This window comes from Gekko japonicus, unplaced genomic scaffold (assembly GCF_001447785.1).
Source record: "Gekko japonicus isolate JY-2015 unplaced genomic scaffold, Gekko_japonicus_V1.1 scaffold1608, whole genome shotgun sequence".
Lineage (NCBI taxonomy): Eukaryota > Metazoa > Chordata > Lepidosauria > Squamata > Gekkonidae > Gekko > Gekko japonicus.
The window spans coordinates 191,522-214,239 of record NW_015167098.1 but is presented as its reverse complement, the minus strand read 5'-3'; the positions used below and the strand labels follow the sequence as shown (position 1 = coordinate 214,239).

The window sequence follows — 22,718 nt, the reverse complement described above, 5'->3', positions numbered from 1 at the left end:
TGATAGATCTCTGTTACATATGCTTATCTAATTCCCTCTTGAAGCTGTCCATGCTTCTAGCCACCACCACCTACTGTGGCAGTGAATTCCATGTGTTAATCACTCTTTGGGTGAAGAAGTACTTCCTTTTATCTGTTCTAACCCAACTGCTCAGCAATTTCATTGAGTGCCCTCGAGTTCTTGTATTGCGAGATTATTCTTTTCATCTCCGAAGGTGCATTTGGCAGCAATAGCTTGTTTTCACATTGGAGTTGAAGGAAGGTCGGTGTCCTCATACCCACTAACGAAAAAGTTCTTTATGGGCTTAGTGCACTTACGTCCTTCCAGAGACCCACTAGTACCTCAGTGGTCTCTGTTCTTGCTGATGACTTTCTTAATGGGTAAGCTCTTCAAGCCCCTGGTATCTTGTTCTCTTGCTCTGCTGTTGATGAAGGTCTGCTTTCTGGTCTTAATTATGTCAGCCAGGAGGGTCACCAAATTAGCCACTCTTTGAGTGGAGCACCCATTTCTAAAGTTTTTTCAGGAGGAGGTAGTGCTCTGCCCCAGTGCCCAGCTCGTACCTAAGACAGTTTCTAGGTTTCATTTGTACTAGGATATTATTTTACCGGTGTTTTTCCCCTTCCATACCTCGGAGGGTGAAAGATGGCTACATTCCCTGTATGTTAGATGAGCACAATTGTTTTATTTGAAACGAACTTCTGAGCTTAGAAGGGAGGGTTCCCTATTTGTTTGTGTTTCAGGGAAAAGATCATCCCTCAAATGCTCTCCAGATGGATTGTGTCCACAGTTAAACTTTATTATGAACTGGCTAAAGTGCAGTGTCCCTTTGACATCCATACGCATTCCATTAGAGCATTGTCGGCTTCTAAATGGGTCCTGTTGCCCAAGATATGCCATGCTGCCTTGTGGTCATCAGGGGACACATTAATTCATCATTATGTCCTGGATCTGTAGACTAGGAGAGAGGCAGAAGTGGGCAGAGTGGTCCTGCAATAATTATTCAGATAGATGAGCATGCCCGGCTCCTTTGTTGTTAGCTTGCTTGAATCCCCGTGTGAGACTACACAGAAGATAGACAATGAAAACAGGGTTACTTACCTTTAAGAAGAAGAAGAGAAGAAGAGATTAGATTTATACCCCACCCTTCACTACCCAAAGGCGTCTCAGAGTGGCTTACAAACTCTTTTCCCTTCCCCTCCCCACAGCAGACACCCTGTGAGGTAGGTGGGGGCTGAGAGAGCTCTGACACAAACTGCTCCTTTTCAGGAACAGCTGTGCCAGAACTTTGGCTTGCCCAAGGTCATCCAGCAGGTGCAAGTGGAGGAGTGGGGAATCAAACCTGGTTCTCCCAGATTAGAGTCCACGCACTTAACCACAACACCAAAATGTTTTCATCGAGTATCTTCTGTGCAGGCACTCATACCTTCCCTCCTACCCTGCTGCATGGTAGCAGCGGCTTGGGAACTGAGGGTTGGGGGTGCTGGGTTACCTTAGCATGTGGTTCCTGGGTGGAACCAATTGGCTTAGGCATGCAGTGCCCCCTGGAGGCTCTTAGCTATATAAACCTACTGATAGGCAGGTCTGCCCATGCACAGTCCCCATGTGTGCCTACACAGAAGATACTCGATGAACAACAGTTACAGGTAAGCAGCCTGGTTTTCCCATCCTTCTTTCAGTCACATTTTTCTTTCAACAATGGGGCAGAGACCGTTCATTCACCCAGACATTTACAGCCTTCATTTGACTGAATTTCTCATGTTTGAACCAAGCCTTTTCAGATCCAGTGAAACAGTTGATTCTACCTGCCATTACTCTTCTTTTAAATTGAAATGTTTTTCCATAATGGCTGAACAAAAGGGTACAAACCCTATTTCTTGTCCCCTGGAAAATTCCTTCAATTACTTTCTTTATGGAGTACTTTCATTCTCCTCTATCAGGGTATACCTAGCAGCTATAGCATTCTTCCATATCCATATTAAGAAAAGGTCAGTTTTTGCCCAAAGAGAGTCAAAGTATTTCCTAAGGAGTCCACTTAATTTCTTCCTGTCCATCCTCCTGTTGTGTAATGGAGACTGTCCTTTGTATTGGCTAAATTAATGGGCAAGCCTTTTGAGCCTCTAGCTACCTGCCCTTTCCAACTACTCAACAAGAAAGCTATATTCCTTGTAGCTATAACATATACCTGTGGGGTCATTGAACTTCAAACCCTCCACCATGGCTCCTCTTTCCTTAAGATTTTCAATTCCAGTGTGGTTCTATGTCTTTCTGTTCAATTCCTACTTCAGGTGGTCTCTGTATTCCCTGTGATCAGGACATTACCATACCAGTATTTTTTTCCTTCATCCCCAGAATGATATATGCAGAACCGTACTTTTCTGCCTGGGTAGAACTAAATCTTTAGGAAAAGACCCATACCTATTTATTTCTTGCTGGGGACCCAAGTCAGGCCACAAACTTCAACCCAATACATCTCCAGGTTGATTGTCACTTATATCTGTTTCTCCTAACAGCTTGGACAAGTTGACTGCTCTTTGCTGCTCAACACTCATTAGACTTGAGCACAAGCAATTTCTGGTGCTCTTTGCCATGATCTTTCCAGCAGTGCAGTCTGCAAAGCCATGATCTGATCCTCCTCCTGGACATTTGCAAAGGGCTGCTCTATGGATGTAGATACTACAAAATATGCAGAAGTTGGCGAAGTGGTGCTCCAGTCTTTGTTCCACTAGACCTCTCAGCCACCTTCCATAAGTCAGTTTGCTTATTCTCCCACGTGGAACTGCACAGATACCACAATGATGAAAAAGTGGTTGCACTTACTCGTTTATTGAGTGATCACCTGTGCTGTCACACATCCCTCCCATCCCAATGTGAGCTCTCTTTTCCCTGCAATTTGGAATACTGTCACCTCTCTCCAGTGGTAGCTTTGCAGCTTTCAGGAACTGAGGGGAGGGGAAAAGAACACCCTCTATTTCCTTAGAGCTTCATACATCTCTCCATGGCTGGCCTCTGCACACTCAGAACCCAGTGTGACTGCACAGAAGACCACTTAATGAGCAGCAGTTACAAGTAAGTGCAGCCATGTTTTCATGTAATACTGGAAAAGCCAAAGTAAAACTGATACAGATGTTTCACCAGGGTTTCCAGTCTCCATTTTTTACATTTCTCTTATCACTTGATGTGTATGTGGAAGAACTTCAGCCTCGAAATTGCCATGCACTTGTTAGCAGTTCAGTGGAATAAAATATTTGGTAAGTGCCATTGAATTTGTGCATCCTGCTGCAGTGGAAGGATTTCAGTGAAGCACTCTTTCATTGCCTCCTCCTGCCTACTGCAATCCAACATTCCCTCTCCAAATGTGGTTCCTGAAGTCCAGGAAACCCTCAGGAACAGCAGACGAGCATTTGGTGCTGCAATGAAAGGAAAGAAATCAGACAAAATTGTTCCTTCCTTCTGCCAATGGAGATCCTCTGTGGGCTCCAGTCTTTTTATGCACTGCATGTGTTGTTACTTTCTCATTCAGTCTTTTAATAGAGTGATTTGCAAGGGGTTTCTCTTAGTTTCCTCACTATTTCTGTCTCTTTACAACTTGCCATCTTCTCAGTCAGATTCTGAATGTCCATCTATGTGAACAGGATCTTTGTCCATAGTTAAACTAAGATAATAATAAGCTAGTATTTTCTCTTCTCACAAAACAGTTTTTTTAAAGGGATCTGCGATCATATAGCCTGGCTGACTGTGATGCTTCACCTTCATTTGAAAAAAGTTATATTAAACTTGCTTGCTGTAAGTACCATTTGCATTGATAAAGATTGTTATTGACACATTTCTGCAAGTATAAGCGAGACCGCAACACTAGGGGTGTGTGCGCAGTATAAACCAAGCCAAAAAAATACCTGATAAATACCTTGATCAATTTCTTCCTAGACACTTGCATAAAACCTTTCAGTTTCTTCCTTATCAGCATCTGTAGATGGGGCGTAAACTTGAATGATGGTTATGCTGATAGGCTTTCCATGAAGTTTCTGTCAAACTTTGCAACTGTGTTTGTCATTTCCCAAGTAAAACACTCTGTAAATATCTGACTGAAAATATCCTAATTCAGTACTCTTTAGTTCACTCATTCCCAGGATTGCAGAGTCTAAACTTCTTATGGCATTGCTCTCAGTTTTGCTGACACAGAAAACCTCATGTGTAATGCTCGAGGAAATTCTGTTTCACTGTATCTGAAGAAGTGTTCTTGCACATGGAAGCACATGAATAAAACTTTGCCACTGGACTCAAACTTTGTTCTGCTGCTTCAGACCATTATAGCTACCCACCTGAATCTATGTTAAGGTGTGCATCCAAGAGAGATTTATGCTTTAATACTGTTTACTTCTTAATTCTGTCCTACATACAGGAGAAATGTTATATATTAAATACAATTTGTTCAAAAATGGTTAACGTTTTGAAACTTAAAGCAAATATGTGTGAAGTAAAAACATTTACATTCCTACTGCTTAAAAATATGGATGTTATAGTGCTGGCAGTATTAATTACCTGCTGCCACTTGAATCGGCAGCATGAAAAAAGTCTTAAAAGGCTGTGGCAGCTGCATCACTATGTCAATTCCGGGGAGAACCCAGAAGTGATGTAGGGTAGCTTTAGAAATTGCCAGAAATGCTGAACTTGGAAAACCTGAAATGCATTTGAAGATACTACTTACATTTAAAAAGTAAAATAATTTCATTTCATAGAAATGCTTGTAACCAGTCTGAAGATTGAGTATTAAATTGTTTATAAAAAAACTGTAAAACTGTGACAGCCAGGGGATATAATTTTTTTAATTGTATCAAACATATGGAGTTACAAGTAAATACAAAAAGTACATTTTTGTGTTTTTCATGACATGGTGATCTCTACACTTGCTCTTAAATTAGTTGTTTTTGGAGAGTCCTGGACATTGATGCTATACATTAAATGATATTGTGTATCACACCTGGGAAACTGATGGTGCAGCAGTGTCCACTGTAAAATTAAATAGCATTATTTAAGAAAGTACCACATGCCTGGTTAGGGAAGTGATGAGACCCAGTAGTCTGGTATATGGGTATTAATGTGAGCCCCAGGTTTTTCTCACATGATTAAAACAGGCCATCTGTTCTTTATTAAATGTTTACAAAAACAACTTTTCTTTGAAAGATTTAGGCTATGTGACCCTAACAAAAAATGAAATATTTCTGACCGCCTTTCACCTTTCAAATAGTACCCAACTCCAAATGATTGTTCTACATACTAAACAGGATTATTACCTACTTGTTTCTTGCCTGTAGAAAATTTAATTCTGTGTCAATATACAGAATTATGCCTTCACTAATTAAAGCAGCAATAGAAAAATTAACTGGTGATTGAAGTGAGCAGCTAACTTGCTTTTTTAAAAAATCTGTAGCTTGTCAGTTATGAGTAAAGTGGGGGTGGGATTGAGAATGCAGGTGCACTGGGCAGAGAAAAGGATAGAAGTGTGTCTTTGGAGACAAGTTATGGAGGGGAAAATTTCAAGCCACTTCTTCACAAACCTTGAAAGTGATGGGTGCTGGCAGCTATACATGTGTGCTCCTTCATGATGCCAACAAATGGTTGGCAGGGTAGAGCATGCAACTGTGAGCTTTCTGCTGGGTATATGAGTTGAACTGAAGAAAAGCAAGTGATTCTTTAAGCCTCCTTGCAGCTTCATGTATTGTGGTGGGAGCACATTGAAGTTGTCACTGGAGGTGACACCAGCTTCAATTCTCACTCTCCCAAGCTTTAAATTACAGAGAGAATTTCTGCACAAGAGGAGAGTTTGTAAGGTGGCAACCAGGTCTCAGTATGTTTGGATGGGGGTAGTGGCTTCCACCATGGTTCCTTTTGACTTCCATTCTTGCCATTGGAAAGCTGGAAGTCATTCTCTTGCAATACATTCTGTTTCAAAAATAATATAAAGAAAGAATTTTAAAGCAGTTTATAAATGATCTAAATTGGGGTGAGGGCTGAGCTGAAATCCTATCCCTTATTAACCTTTAATTCTCTTTGAGTCCCATTGGTTGGAGAAAATCAAAATATAAAATATTTTAAGTAAATAAATATAAATATAAAATCATAATTTGAACTAAAAGTTGATAATCCATGCAATAGAAGTCAGAAGAAGCGAAGGGAGAGAATTAGGAAAAGTTGAAGGAACTAATACATTTCAGGAGGGTGAGCTAACTTAAAGAAAGATGAAGAGAAAAATCCAGTAATGCTTCTGAAAAAAAACAAAACTTTTATCTGTGTTTAACAAGCGAAAGTTTTGAAAAGCAGAAAAGTGACAATGAGAACAGGAACTACTTGCCTCAATGAAAAATAATCTGACTTGTCCAAAAAAATGTGCAAAATTGTAGTGTAAGTATTCAGAATGACTTCTGGATTTATACCCAAAATGTTCTGTAGATGTGACATGAAGAAGCCGCCAAATCTAGGGAGTTAGTAGGATATATAGAATAGTTAAAGAAAAGTAGAAGAATTGAAAGTGGAATGGAGTAGAGGTGAAATGAGAAACAGAAGCTCTGACTTGCTGAAAAAGTAAACAGAAGGAACCATAGAAAGAAAAGTCCATAAAGGTCCTGCTAGAAGATTTGAACAGACAGTAAATAGAAGCAGAGGATGGAAATGGAAAAATTGAGCACTACAAAAAAAACCCTCAAAGCTAAGAACAAGGTCTAAAATGTGATGTGCACAAAACATGTGGCTTCCAGGTTGGCCACACCCAGCAGGAACTCATTAGCATAATAGGCCACACCCAACAGCAGAAACTCATTAGGATTGGCTACATTAGGGGTGTGTGGCCTAACATGCAAAGGAGTTCCTGCTACAAAAAAGCCCTGGGTAAACAGAATAAGAAGCAAAAGGTGGGTGTGGCTGGATGAGCACACTTCTGGTAACATGGGGGTGCGGCCTAATATGCCAGTGAGTTGTGCTGTCAGGGGTGTGGCCTAATATGCTAATGAGTTTCTGCTGTTGGGTGTGGCCCATTATGCTAATGAGTTTCTGCTGGGCTTTTTCTACAAAAAAAGCCCTGGGAAAAGTTATGAAGGAATTTAAATCTGAAAGAAGAAAATATGAAATGTCTAGAAGGGCAGTAAGTATCAGCAAGATTAAAAAAGACAAAAGCCAAATAACATGTCAGTAGGGCAAAAGCAAACCCCATGATCCTGAAGATGTGAATATGAGAAAGGACTATCAGAACAAAATACGCAGATGGAGCTGTCATTGTATTGAATGGAGAGAGGGGTTGGACACACAAGCTAAGGCAGCACCTTTCCCACTTGGATGCCAAGTTGTATGCTTGGATGCTGTTTTTCCATAAGGCCTATGAAAGAAAAATCCAGCATGCCTGAATGGTGTGGTGATTTTCTAGATTTCATATAGGGTAATGATTTTGATTTATGCAAGTTGAATTTTCTGCGTAGGCCCAATGCAGAATTTCATACAAGTGTGGATTACTAGCCCAGCTGGAAGTGGAGCATGTGCATGATTTGTCCAGAGCAGTCAAGAGTTAGCTAACTGTTTTTAGAGTCAGAAAATGTGTCTAAAAATGCATAATGACAACAGAGGCACCCATACCTGTGAGAATGGGAAATAGATTGTGACAAGAAAAGGGAGTGCGAATTAAAACCTCTACAGGGATGACAAGAAGAAAGACTATTACCAGATAAGAGTAATGAATGAATTAGCACAAAAATAATTATTATTTCTCAGTCTCTTGAATGCATAAACTGAGATCATTGACTGTTGAATGGCTGTTTGGCACTACTTTGAACAGTAATGTATGGCTTATACACTAATCAGTATACAGAAGAACATACACTTGAACAATTGAAGGTTTATTAACGAAAAGCTTAATTTTCACAGGTGGAAGAACCATCTACATGTGTCCCCTTTCTCAGTGTGTTTTTCAGACCTTGGTTTGTAGCATCTTGTCTGCTTATTGTTCTTTTAATCACTAATATGTTAGTGACAGACAGGTCCACAAAATTGTTAGCTTTTTGTTTGACCATAATAGTAAATGGATAGTTCTACACTTTTACCGTTCCAGGCACCTTTGTTCTGTTGTACAGATCTCCCATCTTACCTGCTTTTCTTGAGTTCTGGGCGTGCCAAAGGATTATCAATAACAGTTTGGAGGCAGTCTTTCTATTCTACTAAAAGTGGAGTCTCCCATTAATACATTGAAACATGCCTCTTGCATCAGATCAAGGCTCCTTGTACCAGCAGAAGACTCCTTATCCTAAGAAAATACTCCACTGTTGGTAGGATGGAAACTTTGGGTCCAACTCACAGTAGTACCTCCACCCAATTGCCCTGTAGTGCTGCCTACTTTAATAGAAGACATTTTTCATTTATAGCTTAATTTCACTTTTCCTTTTTTAGAAGAATATAATTGTTTTAAATATATCACACATATGTTTTGTGTATTAGAATATCTGGTTTGGATAGACATATTTGCAATATCAAACGATGCATAGCTTTTCCAGACTAATACTTTTTAGCAATGCCCATAATTATTTAAGATAAATGTATTCTAAAAGGTACATGTTTTGTGTCCCCAAATTATTCTGTTCTTGTCTGCAAAAATTGGGTCCATGCCTTTATCTTTGGTCTAAAGTTATTCCAAACACATAATTATTAAAATCCTTATTTTTTGTCCCCTTTCTAGCATTCTCCATCAGAACCCTTCCTGGAGAAATCAGTGCCAGACATGACTCAGGTTAGCGGACCGAATGCCCAGCTACTGAAAAGTGATGATTATCTATCATCAATTGAGCAACAACCACCCCAGCAAAAGAAAAAGAAAAAGAAAAACAATCACATTGTTGTAGAAGGTCCCAATAAAGGATTTGGTAAAGAAGGTTTTCCTGGTGGGCTTGATGGCCAAGATCCTACCAGGAAATCATTAGACTGCTCCCAGGAAGAGAAAAAGAAAAAGAAAAAGCCCAAGGTGAAAAAAGAGCCGAAGGATCCAAAAGAACCGAAGGAGAAGAAGGAGCCTAAGGAACCCAAGACTCCCCAAACCCCTCAGATCCCTAAAGATCCGAAGGAAAAGAAAGCAAAAAACACCACACCAAAACCCAAGAGCAACAAAAAGGCGAGGTATGTGAGAAATGTGAATGTTCCAATTAAATAAAATTTAAATGCTCTACTCATTGCAGAGTGAGGGGAAACTTCACCTGATCTCTCTTCCTTCCAACCCCCCCCCCCAAAAAAAAGCTGCATAACATTTTGTTCAAGAAAGTCTCCTGACCCTGATGGGTGGTTTTGTGGGCCATGCTGGGGGCTCCTTGGGGATTAGGAAGGCAGGGAAGATCAGCTTCTGCAGTCTTCTTTCCGTCAGGTGTTTTAAGAATCAGCCCTGTGTGAACAAGTGATTTCCTCACAAGTTGCGGGTATGGTTATATATAGACTGACCTGAGTAATCTGGCACAGCCTGCCCTTTTTCCTCCTGAAACATGTTGTTAAGGGAACTACTAAACTGAATAAAAGAGTATTTTCTTAGTTTAATGATATAGGTAGTGTGAAAGGCAATGTCTCATATATACCCCAGAGAGTACTTTGGTCGGGGTCACAAAATCGATTGACCCTCCCAGGCCCCAAGGATGCCATGCTTATCACCGTCAGGGCCTTCTCAGTGGTGGCTCAGTACTGGTGGAATGAGCTCCCGGAAGAGATCAGGGCCCTGTGGGATCTTTTACAGTTCCGCAGGGTCTGTAAGACAGAGCTCTTTTACCAGGCCTTCAATTGAGGAGCCACCACTATTATTACCATCAATAATCTCTATTACAGAGTTTGGCCCTGGCTTTGACACTTGGCCTGTGCCGCGGCTTGAATCTTGATGCTTGGAAGATCAGAGAGCTGAATGATTGTTGACCACTATTGCACTTATTTGTACACCAGCACCATCACGCCAATGGAGGAATATCACCAGCACCTAGAGATGTGAAGGCCCGGAAAAAACCCGGAAAAAATCGGAAAAAAAACGTTTTTTTCCCGTTTTTTCCCCTGAAGATTTTTTGTTTTTTTCCGAAAAATTGGAAAAATTGAAAAAAGAAAAGAAAAGAAAAAATGATTATGGAACGTTTTATTTTAACATGATGAATAAAATATTTTAAGACAAGGTGTTCAAATATTTTCCAAAACCAAACAAAGGTTAGTGGAAAGGAGGGCCAATATTAAAACCTTTTCATAAAAAGCGGTAAATGTATTTATTAATAATAACAAATTAAAACATATATAGGGGCCCAATTACAACCAATATATATAAAACATAACCATAACCAGGGCTAAAAAAGTTTTATATATATTGGTTGTAATTGGGCCCCTATATATGTTTTATATACCTCTTTTTATGAAAAGGTTTTAATTTGTCTCTCCCTTTCCACTAACCTTTGTTTGGTTTTGGAGTTCTTTGTTAGGTTTAGTTTTTTTCCCTTTCTTGTTCCTGCTTCCAAATATTTTCCAAATCATTTCTAAAATATATATATATGGTATCAGATTGATCTAATTTCTGTGCACTGAGGACAAGCCAGTCCTAGGTTACAAACTGAACTCTCCAATGCAAGATGCATGTCTTCTTTTAGGAGGTGCTATTGTCAGAAGAAAATAAAAAGGTTTCAGTTTTGTTTTTGCATGTGGGTGGGTATTCTGTTTGTAATAATTGTTTGGATACACTATATTTTTAATATGCTAGTTGTGATAATTTCATGCCAAATAAAAATGTCCATAGTCATATTTTATGTTCCTAAAGTAACAGAATGACTTTCAATCTAGAAAAGACAAAAGAAATGCTAATGTAGCATTTTTTTCAATTTTTCCGAAAATTTCCGTTTTTTCCCGTAAAAAAACGGGGAAAAACAGGTTTTTTTCCGAGCTTCAAAATTTTCGGAAATTTTACATCTCTAGCACCTTGTGATTTTTAATGTATAATTGAACTGTTTTTAGTAGATTTTATGTGGATTTTATTGTTATTTATGCATTGTTACAGTGAGCCGCCCTGAGCCTGCCTTGCGGGGAGGGCGGGATACAAATCTAATAAATAAATAAAATAAATAAATGTATTAATCTATTTCGGTGGCACTAGATTGTTTGTCAAGGACAGTGGTTCCCAAACATTTTTGGGCCACCCCCCCCCCATTCTATAAACTCATCTCCACTGTCCCATACCCTTACCCTATAAAAAGCATTATTCAGAATAACAGTTTGCGTAATCCACTAAGGAAGATAATAACAATAACATTTGAAATAATTAATTGCATGTTTATTCAACATGCAATTCAAACTTTAACAATTTAATTTATTCAATAAAATTGATGGACTTGATCCAGTCATACAAGCTTTTCAAAGGCTGATAGTCATTTCGCAAGAATCTTAGATACCACATTTAGTAACTATTTTACTGTTTGGGTTTGATGACGTGATACCAGTTTCCCAGTGTCTGGTTTAAAGTAACTTAGCAGTTGTCTTAAATCTCCACGTTTAGTAATTTAGAGTCAATTTCTTTGTTTGGAGAGATGTTAGATAACCACACTAAAACCATGGTCCACCAAATATGATGTTGTAAATACAACAAGGAACTTCTTAACCACTGGCCATAGTGCAGGATAGTGATCAGAAATTTCCTTTTGTAACCTCAACTCTTGGTCTAATTTCTTAAACTTTGGCTTCAGCCCAATGTCATTTTGTAGCTCAGTTAGTTTTTCCTCCACTACCCAGACTTCCTCAGTATTGGAAAATAAATTTATCACCCAATCTGGAATTTTAAATCCTTATAGAACCTAAAAATACTAAAATTGGGTAAGCTGCGACAAAAAAACACTTTTATAGCAAAAAGCCCTTTTTATACTCAACAGGTTCACTAACTGAGAACACGGGAAAACACTCAGTACTATTATGTTAAGGACTTAACAGCAAAAACTTGAAAAATGGCAGAAAGGCAAAAACACACTCAGTGATGACAGTTGCTCAGCACATGGTATACTGGTCAGACTAATGCTCTGGTGGCATATTTACTAAAAATTCTGATAGTTTCCACCATATCTCAGCCTTATGCAGAGGCAGGAAAGTGCCATTTGCCAGCATGATGCTATAGCCTGGGCAATCTTAGATAAGTGAAAAGTACAGTCAAAGTGGCCATCTCCAGCACTCTCCTCATGCCCCCTTGCCCTCCTTAGTAATTCCACCGCCACCCTGTGTGGGGGTATACTGCCCACTTTGGGAACCACTGGTCTATGAGAATAAACAATTTTAAACTATTTTGACAATGAATAACATTTTTTGTGAATTCTTTGGTTCCAGAACTGAGAAGGTCTGAATTTTCAGGTTCATGAAGTATATTTGCAAAATATTTGAATGTTTTAGGTTTTGAAAATGTGACTTAACTTGGTAAAGTTAAATGGGGTGGAACTAATGTAACTTCTGATATGTAGAAACTTGTGTACTCAGATTAAAACCGTGAGGGTTCGTACCTCATATGTGTTGCAAGAAAGCTATGTGGTATCATTGAACTGATACCATTCAAGGATAGTACTTATATTTTATAGAAGAAAGTTTGAATCCAGTGGCGCCTTTAAGACCAACAAAGTTTTATTCAAGGTATAAGCTTTAATGGTTGAGGAAATTCTGTTTCACTGTATCTGAAGAAGTGTGCTTACACATGAAAGCTCATATCTTGAATAAAACTTTGTTGGTCTTAAAGGTGCCACTGGACTCAAACTTTGTTCTTCTGCTTCAGACCAACACAGCTACCCACCTGAATTTATATTTTATGTAATTTGGTATACTGATAAGTACAAGAGGCATCCTAAATGAGGTTAAGCCAGAGGTGTCAAACTCATTTGCTACGAGGGCCAGATCTGACATAAATTTCACTTTGTTTGGCTGGAACTGTGTGCCATAAAATGTAATGCTAGGTACCATAGATAGAAACTGTATAAAGGACAACAGCTGGTAAGATCTAAGTTGGTGTATCCTCACTGCAAGGCCCCATGGGCTAAGAGGGGGGTGCAGAGGAAAACCCACATAAGCGGACTGGAGAGGCAGCTGGGCAGATGCTCCCACGATGCTTGACTGCTGCAGACAAGGTTGTTCTGCCACACTAAACCTACAATGGAGTGGCTCTGCCCACTCCCCCTCAGCACTACCTCCCTTGCATCAGTTGCTCGCAGGCTGCATAAAAGCCCTGGATAGGCCGGCTCCCAAGCCTTATGTTTGAAAAACCTGGGTTAAGCCATGTCACTCCAAGGATATGTGAACATTTTTCAGGGAGAAAACAACTTCTGTTCTGGATGTTTCTATAGACAAAGCTTTATTCCTGTTTCCTGTCCTTGCATCACTTACCTCTTGGCTGCCTGAATGAAGTGTGTTTTCCCATGCTAACTCTGTAATTAAGTGCTCTTTTGTTAATTCTGCATGTTGTCTGATAGAGAAGGAAACAGCCAATGAAAGCTAGAACTATTGGAATGTGTTCTCAGCCATTATACAGGTAGGTTGAACAAATTAGGCATGTGATGTAAATCATGGCCTTTATGCTCCTTTATTAGGGTTGCCAGATCAACTTACCTGGCCAGCGGGGGTCTCCCAATGTCCTTCCGGGAGACCAGAAGTGATGCTGGGCATTTTCAGGCCTACTTCCGGTTTCAAGCTTACTTCTGGGTGACACTCTGGTTTTTGAGCAAAACTCTGTGGTACATTTGGCTTCAAACCATAGAGTTTTGCCCAAACACCAGAGTGTCATCCCCAACCAGAAGTAGGCCTGAAACTGGAAGTAGGTCTGAGAGTAGGTTGGGGGTGGGAATTCCCCCCGCCAGCCAGTTGACTGGCAGCAGGCAAGAACCTGTGAAAGCAGAGATTCCCCCACTCCAACGGGGGAGGGGGGCTGGCAACCCTATCATTTATAACTGCATATTTTAAGGCCTGAACTCACTCTAGTTTATTGAGTTAATGGAGATTCTGTTTGAAGCAGTATAACATCTGTGAAAGAAACTTGCTCTTGTGTTCCAGGTGATACTAGAGGCTGAGATATCTGTCCTGCAGTGCTCATAATTGAATCAAGTTTTTAAGTGGATCTGTAGGCTAAATTATTAGTCTGTCAACAGTTCTCAAACTAGTCAGAGCCATATCATTTGGTAACTTGGTCTGTTGAAGTACTACATATGAGATAAAAATAACTTAGCAATAGGAAAACATAAATATGTTTAGTTAAAGGTAAATTCTGAGCCTTCCTAGCATGATTGTGGGTGGGATTCAGACTTCTGTGCATTTATTTATTTGATTTATATCCTGCCTTCCCCACCAGGGGAAGGCGGCTTACATAAAATTTGACAAGTAAAACAACAATTATAAATACAGCTATTAAAAACAAGACTTAAAGTGCTAGTATCAGTTTATACAGTGATGGCGAGGTAGTAGTAGCAGCAGACATACTAAAAAATACAGTCAGCGGTTGTTATTGCAGTTTGGCAAAGCATAGGCTATTGATGGTGGCATTGGGCACAGGGTCTTAGTTTTTGGATGCAGCTCCTTAACCAAAGGCCTGGTGGAAGAGCTCCATTTTACAAGCCCTGCAGAACTGTAAAAGGACTTGCAGGGGCCTAGTATCTTCTGGGAGCTCGTTCCACCAGTATGGAGCAATCACTGAAAAGGCCCTGGCCCTGGTTGCTGCTAGCCTGGCATCTTTAGGACCCGGGAGGGTCAGACGGTTTTGAGAACCAGACCGTAGTGCTCTCTGGGGAACATTTGGGGAAAGGTGCTTCTTCAGGTAGATAAGTCCCTGACCATAAAGGGCTTTAAAGGTAAGCACCAGCACCTTGAAGCAAATCCAGTATGCTATAGGCAGCCAGTGCAGTGCTTTTAGCGCAGGCTGGATGTGCTTCTGCATGGGGAGACCCAATAACAGTCTGGCCACTGCATTCTGCACCAGCTGATTTGGGACAAGGGCAGCCCCATGTAGAGAGCATTACAGTAGTCAAGTCTCAAGGTGACCATCATGTGGATCACTGTCACCAAGTCGTTGCATTTGAGGAAGGGAACCAACTGCCTAATCAGCCTAAGATTATTAGCAGTGGCTGCTACCTGGGCCTCCATCATTAAGGAGGCATCCAAGAGCACTCCCAAGCTTCTAACCTTTGGTGCTGGCACCAGTGGCGCCCCATCAAAGATCAGGAATGGGATCCCTAACCCCGGGCCGCACCAACTCAGGCACAGGACCTCCATCTTCGTCAGATTCAATTTGTCAGCTCAGTTTAAGCCAACCAGCCACAGCCTACAACGCTAGGTCCAGATCTCCCAGACTAGAGTCAGACTGGCCACCTAACAACAGTGTCTGGCTGAGGCTGACTCCTCCTCAGATGAGGAAGAGGCAGGGAACAACTCAGCCTTCTCTAGAGAGAGCCCAGAGGAAGAACCCTTACCAGTACCAGAGGAGGAAGAGTCCTCAGCAGCTGCACAAGAGGTGCAGCCAGAAGGAGAGACAATTCCTGAGCTGGGGCCAGCAACCCCAGCTGCAGACACCCCATGGCCAGACTCCCCACCTAGTTCCCCTGAGTGCCTCAGATGTAGGGCACGGCAGAGGCTGACTTTGCAGGAACGAAGAAGAAGTGCCAGGCTGCAGCTCCAGCAACATCAATGAGAGGAGTTGTAAGCCTCTGCAGACTCAACTCCAAAGGGAGGGAGGATCTGTTTAAAGCCCCTTGGTGCACCTGCTCCAGCACGGCAACAATGCTGCAAAATCAGACCTGCTTCTGAGTGTGCAACAGTTGCTCCTTGCCTTTGGAAACCTGCATCCTTGAAACGACTTCCCGGCTATCAGACCTTTGGCTTTCTCACTGACCTTGATTCCGGCTCATGTCTTCAGCTTCTAGCTTATCACCTCGGTGGCTACCAGCCAAGTTATCACAAACCGAGAGAGCTGGGTGTCATCCACATACTGATGACACCCCAGCCCATGCCTCCGAACAATCTGGGCAAGGGGCACATGTAGATGTTAAATGACATCGGGGAAAGTATCGTCCCTTGGGGCACTCTGCAAACTAGTGGGTGCCTTTGGGACGACTGTTCCCCTACTGCCACCCTTTGTCCCCAATCCTGTAGGAATGAGGAGAGCCACTGCAAGGCAGACCCCTGAATCCCTGTGTCGGTGAAGTGGTGAATCAGTAGTTTATGGTCGACCGTGTCGAACACCACCAACCGGTCCAACAACAGCAACACTGCCAAACCGCTTTGATCCAGATGCCTCCAAAGGTCATCCATGAGGGCGACCAGTACTGTCTTCGTCCCATGGCCTGGTCAGAAGCTGGACTGGAAGGGATCTAATATGGAAGTGTCCTTCAAAAAACCCTGTAGCTGATTTGCCACCACCCTCTCAATTAGTTTGCCCAAGTAGGGCAAATTGGAAACAAGTCGGTAATTAGCCAACTCGGCCAGATCCAAGGATGTTTTTTTAAAGAGGGGGCATACCACTGCTTCCTTCAGTGCCCCAGGGAACAGTCCCTTGGAGAGGGACTTGTTGATAATCTCCCTTAGGGCACCTCGTAGCCCATCACGGCTGGCTTTAATTAGCCATGATGGGCACAGATCAAGGCTACAGGTGGTTGGGTGTACAGTTGAACTTGTCGACTTCCTCTAAGCTGAGCGTACTGAAATAATCCAAAACCTGACTAGAAGACATGCATGAAGCCTCGAGTTCACTTACTGTCTCAACTGTGGCGGGGAGGTCATGGTGGAGTGACAAGACTTTATCTGCAAAATAGTTCACAAAAGCCTCATGGCCAATGGCCAATTCCCTAGCATTTAATCTGCCCTGTGGCAGAGTAGTTAAGGACAGAATCATTTTAAATAACTGGGCTGGGCGTGACCTTCCAGACGCAATCGTGGCCGCATAGTACTCTCTCTTAGCGGCTTTGATTGCCATCTCATAGGATCTCATAAACGTCCTATAAGATGCTCTTGTTGCTTCATCATAAGTGCGCCACCACTGTCTCTCTAGCCATCTAAGCCTTCGCTTCATCAGCCACTGCTCCTGGGTGAACCAAGGAGCCAGCCTAGAGCGAGAGTGCAGAGGGCGTCAGGGAGCGATCTTGTTGATGGCTGCTGAGAGTTGGCCATGCCAATCCTCCACTAGCTCATCTAATGAGCTGCCAGGGGGCATTGGATCCCACAGGCCATCTGAAGCCTCAGAGAGTCCATTTGGCTCTGCGGGCAAGCTAAAATGTGCTCGCCGCCCAAACAGGGTCGAAGTGAAACATGCATGAGTCTGGGAGTACAAGTGTCCCAAGTTTTTCCTCTGTTTGCCAGAATGCATTTATACTGTTAGTTTTCTGAGCCTGAAGGGTACATTATGCTAAATACTCCAAGGGTTGTATCACATGGTTTTATATGGGCTGCCCTGAACTTACCATGGCCTTCTTTGTTTCCTTCGGCCACAGCAGAGCTCTAACCAGATACTTGGTCTCAGCCACTGTGTATGCAAGCTGGTTAGGAGGATTGTTTGCACTACTAAGGTGTCTGGATGTGTGTACGCTCACTTTATTGCCTTGCCTTAGTCTGCTGAGCAAAAATGAACTTAGCATTGCCATGGCAGTGGAAGGGTTTTCCTGATCACATGGACCTCAGGAGTTGGATGTGAATGATCTAGTGCCCAGTTTTCTGGGCCTCTTAGTGCATGCCAGACTTCAGCATCCTCTCTTTGGGAGGGTATAATTCCAACCACTGTGAAATAAGGGGATGTGAGGCACCTCCTGAAGAAGATGTCTGTGTACCCGGATGACCTAAATAACTACCACCCAGTGGACAACATTTGTGGCCAGGGTCTCTGAGCAAGTGATAGCTATCCAGCTTCAGGCAGTCTGGGAGGAGATGGACTATCTAAACCAGTGGTTCCCAACCTTTTTAGTATGGTGACCCATAAGTCCAAATTTACTTTATGCAGTAACTCATCCAGGGCTAGTCCAAGGGTTTTTGGTGCCGCAGGCAAACTATGGCCTTGGCACCAATCTGTCCCAGCATTCTATTTTCTACAATGCCTAACCAGATGTTTTTGAAAAACAAAAAAACACCACACAAAGGGTGCAGCAGCCCCCACTACGAACCCTTAGCAAGTAGTAGTTCTCCTCCTCCGTCATCTGGGCTAGAGCCAGAGTTTGAGGAGGTGTGCTTGGAAGGGGCACTTGATTGAAGAGATACACAAATATGGCAGATGGTGGTGAATAGCTTGATGGCAAGGGACTCAGTGCAGTACGTCTCCCACAGCAGGTAGAGGGCAGTGAGGCACTGCATAGGGCTTGGCAAGAGCATTTCTGTCCTCATTATTGTCACAAAGAGTGAGGAAGAGATAAGAATATGAGAAGGTGGCAAGGAGGAAAGAAAAAGGATGCAAAGGGCAGTAGCAGCCATTAGGGAGGGCTGACCTGCGATCCACTTCCAGAGACTTTGTGACCCACTTTTGGGTCCCAACCCACAGGCTGGGAAACATTGATCCAAACCCATTTAAATTAAAGCCTGGGTTTCTGATAGAAATGGCCTTGGTCACTGCGACTGATGGATCACTGAAGAGAGTGTGTCCCTTTTAATTCTCCTGGAGCCTTCTGCAGCTATTAAGACCATCAAACAGTATTCTTCTGGAGAGTCTGGCTCGCTTGGGAGTGAGAAGCATTGTTCTTTGCTGGTTTTGCTTTGACTTGGCCAAGTGACTTAAGAAGATGGTGCCAGCAGAATGGTTCTTGGCTCTGTGCCACTTATGCTGTGGGATCCTGCAGGGATCTATCTTGTCCCCATGCTGTTTAACATTACATGAAACCACTGGGAAAGAATGTCTTGAGGCTTTGGAGTGAGGTGCCACCAGTATGGGGATGACGCCTAACTCTTTTTCTCCTTAAGAGCTTGTCAGGTGGGCATGTGCAAGTTCTGAACCTGGGGAAATAAATGGAATAGATGGGAGCCAATAAACTGCTGTTTAGTTCAGTCAAGACTGAGATGGTGCTGATCAGTGCTGAAACTGCTCAAGGACTAGAGTCTGCCTGTTCTGAAGGTAGGGTTGCCAGGTACAAAGGAGAAGCTGGCGGGGGACTTACCAGACGCTCTGGGAGAGGGGAGGGAAGAAGCACACTTTGCCTATATCACCCAGAAGTGATGTAGGTACATGGCGGGGGGCGCTCTGGTTTGGGGGCAAAACTCCATGGTTTGAAGCTGATTCTTCCATAGAGTTTTGCCCCAAAAGCAGAGCGTTTCCCTCCCCCCGCCACGACATGGCTACATCACTTCCAGGTGAGGTGGGTGCGTCGTGTTTGGGGCAGTAATTCTCCCCCACTGGCCAGGTGGCCGGTGCCAGGAAGGAATGCCAGAAACCAGGGGATTCTCCATGCACTGGGGGGACCTGGCAACTGGCATTCCCCCTGAAGGAGTAGGTTAGTAGCTTGGTGGTGGTCCTAGCCTACAGTTCTGGTCTCATTCATGGTGCATAGTACCTTTTATTTTTCGGATCACAGCAACTACAGGTGTTCTTCAAAAAGTATGATCTGGCCGCAATGATACATACTCTGCCCACATCCAGGTTATATTACTGTAATGTACTGTACATGGGGCTGCCTTTGAAAACTGTCCAGAAACTTCAGCATTAACAATAGCAGCAGCTAAACATTATGTATACCACTGTGATTGTTTGTTCTGATTTTTAAAAAACAGGGTACAGCTACAGGAGGCTGCAGTTAAAGGGGGAGAATGGAATGGCAGGAGAGGGTTAACTCTTTCTCATCAGGTCATTTTCCTACGGAAAATAGCTACTTTCAGACTGCTTTTAACACACGCACACACACACACACACACAAACCCAGGGATATAGATACTCTCCTTAAACAACAGTACCCATGCTTTTTTATCATGAGAAAAAAATATCACAGAACTGCGCTAAAGTTCCATAAATATAAATGATTTATTGAACAGTTCTCTTTGGTTTTTTATCCTAGAATATCAGGGTCAGCCTACAGGTACATATTATTTCAAATGAAATTATAACAGAAATAAAGCAAAGTTGATTGCACCTATTAAAAAACAAAACACAAAATGACACAATAAAGAAAGACTCTGTATAATAGCATTCTCAACTTCATAGAATATTTAACTATGATCTGCAAAGAAGCAGTCACTTTTTAAAAAACAATATTTGATCTGTCAGCCCTACTTTTTGATAGCCACACATCAAGATGGCTGGAGCGAGCCTCATACTCTCATGCATATTGACATATCTTATATTTTTTTCCTCTTCTACTCTGTTCATATTATTTATTGATGCTGTTATTGTTGCTACTGTTGTTCTTATTAGTGTGAGAGTTAAACTGTTAAGTTGTCAGTGCAGTCCTAAACTGAATTACACACTTCTAAATCCATGGAAGTCAGTGGTTTTAGAAGGGTGCTACTTTCCTTAGGATTGCATCAGTGAAGTACAACCTTGTCCATGCAGCTGAGACTAACTCTTTTAAGGACTGTCCTCTGTGTGTGGTGTTAAAAATTATATTAAGATTGTTTTAATCTAATTGTCTAATACAATGAAAAAATTAAATCATCAAGGAACTTTTAAAAAATGTGCCTCAACATTTATCAACTTGATCATTTTTTACTTTTCCTTGAATGCTGTAAACTTGGCTCTGCCTATCGAAAATAACCCCAATTCATAGAATGTCCTCAATGTCTGAATGTGATTCAGATCTGTGAAAACAGTTTCACAGATTGTTCACCTTCTGCTACAGTCGCCTTACGTGTCTTCTGCTTGTTTCCGCCTACACAGATTCCTTGTGCTGCAGTTGCATGCATAGTAAAACTTTTTAAAGATAGTTTGGTATGTTATAGAAACCAGTTTTGCACGAGCACTTGGTCCTGATCAGGTTTTTGTGACTGCTAACTCTGGCATTAGTGCCAATAAGAAAAACAAATGGAGGAAATGAAGGAAACCCCACCTCTAGGAGGATTAATTTAGGGTTTATCAGGAGTGAGTAGTCTGGACTACAAAGTCCAAAGCATAAAGACCCAAAGACTGCATCTAGCAATAGATAGACTGTTTGTTTTCCTTTTTCCCAAAGCTGGTACAGAGTTTTCTACATATTTCACACTGTTGCCCAATGTTTTGACAATTTTATTTGGCTGTTTAAAGTGTTTCTGCTTTTAAACATGGAAACTGTGAAACCCTGCAGAGAAGTCTTTTGAAAGAGGGCAGAAGATTACTGGGAGCTGTAGTTCTTGTGGTGATCAGTACTGAATTCAGCCAGGAATCTCCCTGAGAGGGGTACATTTTTACATCGTTGGTGTGAGTGTGAAATGGTGTCGAATTTTTGGACAACAGTGTTGTTTTATGTGAAAGATATTACTGGTTACGATCTAGACAATTCACCTGAATTAATTTTGTAAGACCTTTGGAGAAATAGCAAAATCCCTCAGATACGTAGAGAGTTGATTTCTATGCTTTTCTTAGCAGCCAAAATGATTATAGCAGCGAGTTGGAAAGATCCTTCTCCCATCTCTATTATGAGGTGGTTCACTAAGATTTGGAAATTGCTCGCAATGGATAAAATTGCAGATTCTATCCAGATATTTGAAGGCACTACTACAACCTTTAATGCTTTAATTAAATGGCTTCCCTTTACAGAGTGCGTTATTGGAAACTCTCCTCAACTTCTGCCCACCAGACAGAATAAATACCGAGACATTATTACTTTTATGTAAAGGGTTAAAGAGACTTGCATGTAAATGTTATAATGTGCTGCTAGTTCTTGAACTCCGTTCTTATGTACTCTTGAGATCCTGAGATATTGGGAAAAGTTTGTTTGTAAGTTACAAGTTGACCTGATTATGTTTTTGTGTTTATTTGAATTTGAAAACTAATAAAAATATTTTAAAAGAAGAAATCTTCCTGAGAGATGTAGTAAAATCCAGAAAGGGCAGCATATGATAGGGAGGTATATGGTTGTAGCTTGCATTGGGGCTTACCACATCACCTAGGATCTCTCTTCACTCCCAGTATTTCATTGCAAGAGGAATAAATGAGGAATGAATAGTAAACAAGATGAAAATTAAGGAAAATAATTTGAGGGTTCTTCAGAATTTCAGTTAAATGGCCAAGTAGTCCATATCCTGTCTTGTGGCGTCCTATATTTCTGTATGAAATTTGAAACTGAAAAATCAGGAGAACTTGACGTGGGGATTCAGGGGCTCGCCCTTCAATGGCTTACCTCTTTTCTCCGTGGTCGGGGACAAAGGGTGGTGATAGGGGAGCAGCAGTCCTGGAGGCACCCTCTTGTTTGTGGGGTGCCCCAGGGGGCTGTTCTCTCCCCGTTATTGTTTAACATCTATATGCGCCCCCTTGCCCAGATTGCTCGAAGGTATGGGCTTGGGTGTCATCAATATGCGGATGACACCCAGCTCTATCTGATGTTGGGGGGCCGGTTGGACTCTGTCCCTGAAGATCTGCACCGGGCATTGCAGGACGTGGCTGGTTGGCTCCGACTGAGCAGGCTGAAGTTAAACCCGGCGAAGACGGAGGTCCTGGGCCTGAGTCGCAGTGGTTTGGGGTTAGGGCTCTCTCTCCCGGCCTTCGATGGGGTGCCTTTGGTGCCAGCGCCGGAGGTTAGGAGTTTGGGAGTGCTCCTGGACTCTTCGTTATCTATGGAGGCCCAGGTGGCAGCCAC

General features: G+C 42.1%; 1 protein-coding gene across 1 annotated transcript in view; it reads left to right on the top strand.

The window, feature by feature from the left end:
- The window catches only part of LOC107111874 (chromodomain-helicase-DNA-binding protein 7-like), a gene marked incomplete at its 3' end in the record, with an annotated part of 67,763 nt that overhangs the window by 25,232 nt on the left and 19,813 nt on the right, over window positions 1-22,718 (top strand). The window contains exon 2 of the mRNA XM_015412922.1: window positions 8,714-9,147. Within this exon, the coding sequence (XP_015268408.1) occupies window positions 8,714-9,147 (434 nt within the window). The remainder of the gene's footprint in view (window positions 1-8,713; window positions 9,148-22,718) is intronic.